Genomic DNA, 10,641 nt, shown 5'->3' on the forward strand with positions numbered 1-10,641 from the left:
AAAACAGATACCCGTTCCCCCCCCCCCCCTTCCCTCCTGAAAAAGTTGCCAAATGTGGCACCGGAGAGGGGGGGGGGGGGAGCAAAAGAGCAGAAGTTCCACTTTTGGGTGGAACTCCGCTTTAATAATGTTAAATACACAGCTGTTCATTAACTTAAACTACAATATGGCTAAAAATCGAATGTTCTCCAGCTACAGTATGCTCTGCAGAAATGTGTAAATGGGAAAAAAATACGGCATTTCAGTCACTAGATGGGGCCCCATTTACTGACATTTTCTACTATTCACATATTTGATCTTCAGAGAACAGCCAGGAAACATTTGATTTTGCCTCATTCATAAAATTCATACAGAACAAACATTTAACATGCAAGTTGATGGAAAAACGAATACAAACTTTTAATTTACAATTACACCCCTATCCATGTCTGCGGTCAAGGCCCCTCCGCCAAAAATGGGAGCAGCCGTCGAGGCGCCCCCCCCTCGCCAACAATGGGAGCCGCCGTCGAGGCCCCCCCGCGCCAACAATGGCAGCCGCCGTCGAGGCCCCCCCGCGCCAACAATGGCAGCCGCCGTCGAGGCCCCCCCGCGCCAACAATGGCAGCCGCCGTCTAGGCCCCCCCGCCAACAATGGCAGCCGCCGTCCAGGCCCCCCCGCCAACAATGGGAGCCGCCGTCCAGGCCCCCCTCGCCAACAATGGGAGCCGCCGTCCAGGCCCCCCTCGCCAACAATGGGAGCCGCAGTCGAGGCCCCCCCCCCGCCAACAATGGGAGCCGCAGTCGAAGCCCCCCTCGCCAACAATGGGAGCCGCAGTCGAGGCCCCCCCCGCCAACAATGGGAGCCGCAGTCGAAGCCCCCCCCCGCCAACAATGGGAGCCGCAGTCGAAGCCCCCCCCCGCCAACAATGGGAGCCGCAGTCGAGGTCCCCCTGCCAACAATGGGAGCCGCAGTCGAGGCCCCCTGCCAACAATGGGAGCCAGCACGACTCCTCTCCCACCCCCACCCAGAATGTATCATTGCATGCTGCTGTGAAACCAGCACATACGGATTTCAAAAACGTTTTTGATTTACTTCTCTATTTTGCATCCACTTTCTGGTTCCCTGGAAGGCACTTGTGACACAGACCTACCCCCCCCCCCCCCCCCCACCACCACACAGTTATAGGGTTTCCCCATCAGGGAGATCCCAAGCCTTCTCATCCTTCTGCATTAATGGGAAATCACCTGCAGATGTGCTGTAGGCTATACCAGGACCTGAAGACCGGTCATTCTTTTTGTGGTTAGTGCATCCACCTGCCAGCACTAGGGGGTTGTCGGTTCAAATCCCAACCATGACACTACCTGCCTGGAGTTTGCATGTTCTTCCTTCTTCCTGTGCCTGCGTGGGTTTCCTCCGGGTACTCCGGTTTCCTCCCACATGCCAAAGACATGCTGGTAGGTTAATGAACTCCTGTCTAATTGTCCCTAGTATGTGTATTCATTAATGCGAGATGGGGACCTTACATTGTAAGCTACTTGAGGGCAGGGAGAGATGTGAAAGTACAACAAACACCGGCCACTTTATTGGGTACACCTGTTCAAATGCTTGGTAACACAAATTGCTAATCACCCAATTCAATAGCAACCGAATGCATTTATGAATCTAGACGTGGTGAAGACGACTTGCTGGGGTTCAAACTGAGCATCAGAATGGGGAAGAAAGGGGATTTAATGGGCTTTGAAACGTGGCATGGTTGTTGGTGCCAGAAAGGCTGGTCTGAGTATTTCAAAAACTGCTGATCTACTGGGATTTTGACGCACAACCATCTCTCGGGTTTACAGAGAATGGTGGGAAAAGGAGAAAATATCCAGTGAGTGGCAGTTGTGTGGAGGAAAATGCCTTGTAGAGGTCAGAGGAGAATGAGCAGACTGGTTCCAGATGATATAAAGACAACAGTAAAGCCTTGTACACACGCAAAGATTGTTGGCCGACTGATCGTCCATCTTTTGTCCAGTGTTGTTGTGTTGGTTGGAATGTGCTCTAGACTGCACACGAATTTTGTCGGCCAACAACAACCAACTTCAGAAGTGATGTCATGTTCTGGTTTACTTTCCGTGTGTTTTTTCTTCTCTGAGCATGCCCAGTCTTGCTCATCAGATTTTTGTCTGCTGAAATCTGTACTGACTGACGGAAAATCGGCCGTTCTGTTGACGGCCAACAAAAATTTTATAGCATGCACACCAGATTTTGTTCGGCCGAAAAGTCGCAGTCGGTTGTTGGAAGCATCATACTAACAAGCCGACAATCAGCCGATCAGACGTTGCCCGAAAATTCACGGCCAACAATCGTTGCCTGTGTACGGGGCTTTACTCAAATAACCACTCGTTACATCCAAGGTATACAGAATACCATCTATGAATGCACAACACATCCAACCTTGAAGCAGATGGGCTACAGCAGCAGAAGACCACACCGGGTGCCACGCCTGTCAGTTGAGAACAGGAAACTGAGGCTACAATTCTCACAGGCTCACCAAAATTGGACAATAGAAGATTAGAAAAAGCATTGCCTGGTCTGATGAGTTGAGATTTCAGCTGCGACATTCAGATGGTAGGGTCAGAATTTGGCGCATGGATCCATCCTGCCTTGTATCACCGGTTCAGGCTGGTGGTGGTGGTGTAATGGTGTGGGGGGAGGGGGGTAATGGTTCAGGCTGGTGGTGGTGGTGTAATGGTGTGGGGGAAATTCTCGGTACACTTTGGGCCCCTTAGTACCAATTAACCACTTTACCACCGGAGGATTTTGCTGTCTTACGTCCAGGCCACTTTTTGCGATTCGGCACTGTGCGAATTTAACTGACAATTACGCGGTCATGCGACGCCGTACCCAAACGAAATTTACGTCTTTTTTTTCCCACAAACAGAGCTTTCTTTTGGAGGTATTTGATCACCTGTGCGATTTTTACTTTTTGCGCTATAAACAAAAAAAGAGCTTAAATTATGAAAAAATATTTTTTTATATGAAATTCCCCCCCCCCCCCCCCCCAAAAATGTAAAAATCAAAATTTTTTTAAATTTTTGGCCAATTTGTTTTCTGCTACCTATGTTTGGTAAAAAAAAAAAAAAAAAAAATCACAATAAGCGTATTTTGATTGGTTTGTGCAAAAGTTATTGCGTTTACTAAGGGAAAGATTTTTGTCATTTTTGGTGTTTTTTTTTTTTAACGAGTAATACCGGCGATCTGCGATTTTTTTTTGCGGGACTGCGACATTGCGGCAGACAGATCGGACCCTTGACTGACATTTTTGACACTTTTGGGGGTACCAGTGACATTTCTACAGTAATCAGTGCTATATATATGCACTGTTACTGTAAAAATACACTGGCAGGGAAGGGGTTAATTTTATTGGAGAGGGAGGGGTTAATGTATGCCTGGTACTTACTAACGTGTGTGGGGGGAGGGGACTGTGTGACACAGGGACAGATCGGATGTCCAGCTATGCTGAATCCTGCAATCTGTCACTGCCTGTCACTTAGGAGATCCGCCCGCTTTGTTTACACAAGCGGGCGGATCTCCACACTCGATTCCCTGACGATCGGGGAAGAGCAGTGGCGATCGCCGCTCCTCCCCTGGCCCGACTCCCGCTGTGACTGAATACAGCGGGAGCGCGCCGCCTAGAAGGGGGAGGGTCTGACGAGGTAGGTCTACGTCGTCAGACCTACAAGAGCCACTTTGCCGCAGTAGTATCAACGTGAGCAGCGGTAAAGTGGTTAAGCATCGTTTAACCACTTCACACCCACCGTAGAGTGAACTGACAGCGGGTAGGATGCACTCTCGTTCTGAGACAACGTCATAGGACGGCGCCCAAAACTGCCACTCTTTCAGACAGCGATTGTGGCCGCTCCCCTAGGACATGGTGCAACCCCCGATCTCAGTAAAGAGCCAATGACGTGGCTCTTTACCCATGTAATCAGCTGATCACATCAATGCGGAAGTGTGGTGAGGAAAGCCGATCAGCGGCATCTCCTCACAGGGGAGACCTGTAAAGGTAAACAGGGCACTGATCATCAGTGCCCTATGAGGGTACAGTGAAGGAGAAAAATTACTCATTTACAAAAATTTACTGACAGAAAGAAAAAAAAGACAAAGGGAAAAAAAAAAAAAAAAAGTTCGGTCTTTTTAGCAAAATATAAAGACCCAGCAGTGATTAAATATCACAAAAAAAAAAAAAAGTGATTTTATAATACACACAAACAAACAGGGCCCTGTGATTCCTCCTGTATTGAATTGTATTGTAACTGTATTGTCTTCCCCTACACTGTAAAGTGCTGCGCAAACTGTTGGCGCTATATAAATCCTGCATAATATATATTTATATTATACATACACACAATTTATACAATTACATGAACTTAAATGAATAGATTGTCGGCCATTATCAGCACACAAAAAGCTCAAGAAAAATGCATCCCTTTAAATTCTATGTATGTCTTCACACTGGTCCGTTGCGCTTCCGTTGTGTTAAAAATCTTTCTTGCTGCATTTTTGGGTTAGAAAAAAAAAAAATACAAAAACACAAAACACGCACGTTCCAGTTGAAATGCATTGAAATTGCCACAAGAACGCATTCATTACACACCAGTGTTACATTTTGAAGTGGTTTTTGAGTCACATGACCTATAAAAAAAAAACAACATGGCAAAATCGCATACGTTATTCAGCACCTTTTTCTTGAGCTGCAAAAAAATGTTGATAACCCCCATTTTCGGCTGATAAGATTCAGCGAATCACTAGGATAAACCCCTGAGTATTGTTGCTGACTATGTCCATCCCTTTATGACTACAGTGTCCTCATCTTCTGATGGCTCCTTCCAGCAGGATAATGCACCATGTCACAAAGCTCCAATCATCTCACCACTGGTTCCTTCACCATGACAATGAGGTCACTGTCTTCCAATGGCCTCCACACTCACCACATCTCATCCAATAGAGCAACTTTGGGATGTGTTGGAACGGGGGATTGGCATCATGGATGTGCAGCCAACAAATCTGCAGCAACTGCATGATGCTATCATGTCACTATGGAGCAAAATCTATCTGAGGAACGTTTCCAACACCTTGTTGTATCTATGCCAGGAAGAATGAAGGCAAAAGGGGGTCCAACCCACTACTAGCAAGGTGTACCTAATAAAGTGGCCGGTGAATAACCGGATTGTACAATTTCCCATAACTAGACAGACCAAGTGACAGTTCTACCGGGAACGCCCGCCAGACCCCAGCGCAGGTTCCCCGCCCCTCATCTGCAGTCATTGGTTCCATGGACCACAACCACATTATGTGTGTGCCCTGCCCCCAGCATCACAGGAGGTCAGAAATTGAACTTCCTCCATACAGACCTGCAGCTTACTACTCTGCCCCTCAATTCACACCTGCCTTGTGCTAGAAGGCATGGGGGCACACCTGATGTAACGGGGGGGGGGCACACCTGACACACGGAGGGTGCAAATCTCATGGTGGTTTATGAAAGGGGTACTCACCTGACAAGGGGGACACTCTCCAGGGACGTTTGATGCAGGGGGGGGGGGGGGGGGGCACCAAATGCACGGTGGGGAGATAATAATCTGATGCAAAGGGGGTGGGCGCTCCCATGGGAAATCACCTGATTCTTTTTGATGCACTCCCTGAACACACACTGGGATCCCCCGAACATGCCTGATGTAATACATTCTCCTGAGGATACTCTTATAGGGAAACCTGAAATAAGAGTGTGGGGGGGGGATGCCTGATGTAAGGGGTGTACTCCAATGGAGGCGCTTCTGTTGCAAAGGGATAATGGGGGGGGGGGGGGGGGGGATTCTCATGGGAAAAACGGATTTATGGTAGGAGATAATCTCCCACCATAAATCCGGTTTTCCCATAAGCCCCCCCCCCCTCATCCTTTTGCAACAAAAGCGCCTCCGTTGAAGTACACTCCTTCCATCAGGCATCCCCCCCACTCTTATTTCAGATGCCCATTTGGATAAGGTGTGCTCCCCCACCACCATATATTGAGGTATATATTTTGAAACCTCAATATATGGGGGTGGGGGGGGACCCACCTGATCCAAACGGGCATCTGAAATAAGAGTGGGGGGGTGGGGGATGCCTGAAGTAAGAGGTGTACTCCAACCGAGGCGCTTCTGTTGCAAAGGGATGGGGGGGGGGGGTCACATGACATAGGGTGGGGACTCTCTTGGGAAAGCCTAATATATCAGGGGGGGGGGGGGGTTATCGGTCGGTTATGTCCATTATGTTTGCAATATTTGGATATATTTTTACTCAAAGTAAATTTTTTACCTTCTATGTCGGAGTGCGATCAAAACTTCTCTGGTGTTCGGATCTGCTCTGACCGCAGACTGGATGTGTACCTGACCTTTGAAGGTTTAATTGTGTGCACCTGAGCGGCTACTTTCCCATTGGGGGAATGGGGTACCTGGTGTAAGGGGGGGGGGGGTATTCCCATAGGAATTCTTGATTTAGGAGGGTGTTCTCATTGGCACACATACCTAAGGTACTGTAAGGAGGGCACCTGATTTAAGGAAGGCACACATGGGAAAACCTAAGATGGGGGGTGTATGGGGCAGTCTCATAGGGACTTTAAAAACACAAGGGAGAAGTCCAACAGAGACATTGTGATATGGGGGGGGGGGGGCATTACACTATAAAATGAATTTCCATGCAATCAAACAGACTTATCTATGACAGCTGTGTGAAGATCTGTAGGAGATTGCAGGGGTGAGCAGACAATCTATAAGAGGGGATTGTGCGATGTATGGGCAATTTCTAGTAGGTTGCACGGTGCATGGACACTCCTGCGCACACACCCTGGGCTCTCTGGACTACAGATGGATGACATCACACACTGGTCTCCCTGGACTACAGATCGGATGACATCACACACTGGTCTCCCTGGGATTACAGATCGGATGACATCACACACTGGTCTCCCTGGGATTACAGATCGGATGACATCACACACTGGTCTCCCTGGGATTACAGATCGGATGACATCACACACTGGTCTCCCTGGGATTACAGATCGGATGACATCACACACTGGTCTCCCGGGGACAGATGGATGACATCACACACTGGTCTCCCGGGGACAGATGGATGACATCACACACTGGTCTCCCTGGGATTACAGATCGGATGACATCACACACTGGTCTCCCTGGGACAGATGGATGACATCACACACTGGGCTCCCTGGGACAGATGGATGACATCACACACTGGGCTCCCTGGGACAGATGGATGACATCACACACTGGTCTCCCTGGGACAGATGGATGACATCACACACTGGTCTCCCTGGGACAGATGGATGACATCACACACTGGTCTCCCTGGGATTACAGATCAGATGACATCACACACTTGTCTCCCTGGGACAGATGGATGACATCACACATTGGTCTCCCTGGACTACATATGGATGACATCACACACTGGATTCCCTGGGACAGATGGATGACATCACACACTGGATTCCCTGGGACAGATGGATGACATCACACACTGGGCTCCCTGGGACAGATGGATGACATCACACACTGGGCTCCCTGGGACAGATGGATGACATCACACACTGGGCTCCCTGGGACAGATGGATGACATCACACACTGGGCTCCCTGGGACAGATGGATGACATCACACACTGGGCTCCCTGGGACAGATGGATGACATCACACACTGGGCTCCCTGGGACAGATGGATGACATCACACACTGGGCTCCCTGGGACAGATGGATGACATCACACACTGGTCTCTCTGAGACTACAGATGGATGACATCACACACTGGTCTCTCTGAGACTACAGATCGGATGACATCACACACTGGTCTCCCTGGGACAGATGGATGACATCACACACTGGTCTCCCTGGGACAGATGGATGACATCACACACTGGTCTCCCTGGACTACATATGGATGACATCACACACTGGTCTCCCTGGGATTACAGATCAGATGACATCACACACTGGTCTCCCTGGGATTACAGATCGGATGACATCACACACTGGTCTCCCTGGGACAGATGGATGACATCACACACTGGTCTCCCTGGGACAGATGGATGACATCACACACTGGTCTCTCTGAGACTACAGATCGGATGACATCACACACTGGTCTCCCTGGGACAGATGGATGACATCACACACTGGTCTCCCTGGGACAGATGGATGACATCACACACTGGTGTCCCTGGGACTACAGATGGATGACATCACACACTGGTCTCCCTGGGACAGATGGATGACATCACACACTGGTCTCCCTGGGACTACAGATCGGATGACATCACACACTGGTCTCCCTGGGACTACAGATCGGATGACATCACACACTGGTCTCCCTGGGATTACAGATCGGATGACATCACACACTGGTCTCCCTGGGATTACAGATCGGATGACATCACACACTGGTCTCCCTGGGATTACAGATCGGATGACATCACACACTGGTCTCCCTGGGATTACAGATCGGATGACATCACACACTGGTCTCCCTGGGATTACAGATCGGATGACATCACACACTGGTCTCCCTGGGATTACAGATCGGATGACATCACACACTGGTCTCCCTGGGATTACAGATCGGATGACATCACACACTGGTCTCCCTGGGACAGATGGATGACATCACACACTGGTCTCCCTGGGACTGATCGGATGACATCACACACTGGTCTCCCTGGGACAGATGGATGACATCACACACTGGTGTCCCTGGGACAGATGGATGACATCACACACTGGTCTCTCTGAGACTACAGATCGGATGACATCACACACTGGTCTCTCTGAGACTACAGATCGGATGACATCACACACTGGTCTCTCTGAGACTACAGATCGGATGACATCACACACTGGTCTCTCTGAGACTACAGATCGGATGACATCACACACTGGTCTCTCTGAGACTACAGATCGGATGACATCACACACTGGTCTCCCTGGGACAGATGGATGACATCACACACTGGTCTCCCTGGACTACATATGGATGACATCACACACTGGTCTCCCTGGGATTACAGATCGGATGACATCACACACTGGTCTCCCTGGGATTACAGATCGGATGACATCACACACTGGTCTCCCTGGGACAGATGGATGACATCACACACTGGTCTCCCTGGGACAGATGGATGACATCACACACTGGTCTCTCTGAGACTACAGATCGGATGACATCACACACTGGTCTCCCTGGGACAGATGGATGACATCACACACTGGTGTCCCTGGGACTACAGATGGATGACATCACACACTGGTCTCCCTGGGACTACAGATCGGATGACATCACACACTGGTCTCCCTGGGATTACAGATCGGATGACATCACACACTGGTCTCCCTGGGACAGATGGATGACATCACACACTGGTGTCCCTGGGACTACAGATGGATGACATCACACACTGGTCTCCCTGGGACTACAGATCGGATGACATCACACACTGGTCTCCCTGGGATTACAGATCGGATGACATCACACACTGGTCTCCCTGGGATTACAGATCGGATGACATCACACACTGGTCTCCCTGGGATTACAGATCGGATGACATCACACACTGGGCTCCCTGGGACTACAGATGGATGACATCACACACTGGGCTCCCTGGGACAGATCGGATGACATCACACACTGGTCTCCCTGGGACTACAGATGGATGACATCACACACTGGTCTCTCTGGGACAGATCGGATGACATCACACACTGGTCTCCCTGGGACAGATGGCTGACGTCACACACTGGGCGTCCCATGTACACCGTCCTCCTGGGTGTCATCAGTGAGAAGCTCCCTCCCAGCAATACCTGTTTTGTACATTTGTTAGTTTATAAATAAAGTTTATTTTATTATATAAAAAATAAACCCGTCCAGTCAGCGTACACTGGAAGGCCTCTGAGGGCCCCCACCCCCCTCACACCGGCCCAGGTACGGCCTGTACACAGCCGGCTGTCAGCTCCCTGTCAGGGGAGAAGGGAAGGTCTCCGCCTGTCTCCTCACCTCGGTGCAGGCAGCAGCTGATGATTCTGGCGGCGCAGGAACAGCCGGGGCCGGACATGGTCCCGCCGTAGTTGGCGGACTGAAGGGTTCGGGGTGTCCGGGCAGGGAAGACGCTCACACGGCCAGCTTCCTGAGGAAAAACAAACGCTCCGGGCCTCACAGGGATCCGAAGGCGGAGCGGGCCACAGGACCTTTCACAACGTCACGTTCACGTGACTCCGCTGAGGTGTGGGCGGGGTTAGGTGTCCTCAGCGTGACGAAGGAGGATGACTCGGCCATGTGTGGGCGGAGCTACCTGTCAATATGTAACTCGGCTAAAGTGTGGGCGGGGCTAGAGGTCTTCAATGTGCACGGACCAAAGAGAAGGCGGGCCTAAGAGGGACTCCATGGTGTAGGCGGGGCTAGGTGTCCTTAAAGAGCACAGAGGGCGGGGCTAGGAATGTCTCGGCTGAGGTGTAGGCGGGGTTAGAGGTCGTCAATGGAAAAATGGAGTGGGCGGGCGTAAGAGCGATTCGGCCGATGTGTGGGCGGAGCTGCCTGTCAATGTTCACGGGGGAAGGCTAGGAGTGACTCGAC

At 50.3% G+C, this 10,641-nt stretch overlaps 1 protein-coding gene across 2 annotated transcripts in view; it reads right to left on the reverse strand.

The window, feature by feature from the left end:
• Window positions 1-10,272, reverse strand: part of CLPX (caseinolytic mitochondrial matrix peptidase chaperone subunit X) — an 89,073-nt gene extending 78,801 nt beyond the window's left edge. For both annotated transcript variants that reach the window (XM_082255403.1, XM_082255402.1), the window contains exon 1: window positions 10,066-10,272. In XM_082255403.1, the coding sequence (XP_082111529.1) occupies window positions 10,066-10,123 (58 nt within the window). In that variant the 5' untranslated portion in view covers window positions 10,124-10,272. The remainder of the gene's footprint in view (window positions 1-10,065) is intronic.
• Between the last annotated feature and the right edge of the window lie 369 nt (window positions 10,273-10,641).

This window comes from Pelophylax lessonae (assembly GCF_965119305.1).
Source record: "Pelophylax lessonae genome assembly, chromosome: 4".
Taxonomy (NCBI): Eukaryota; Metazoa; Chordata; class Amphibia; order Anura; family Ranidae; genus Pelophylax; species Pelophylax lessonae.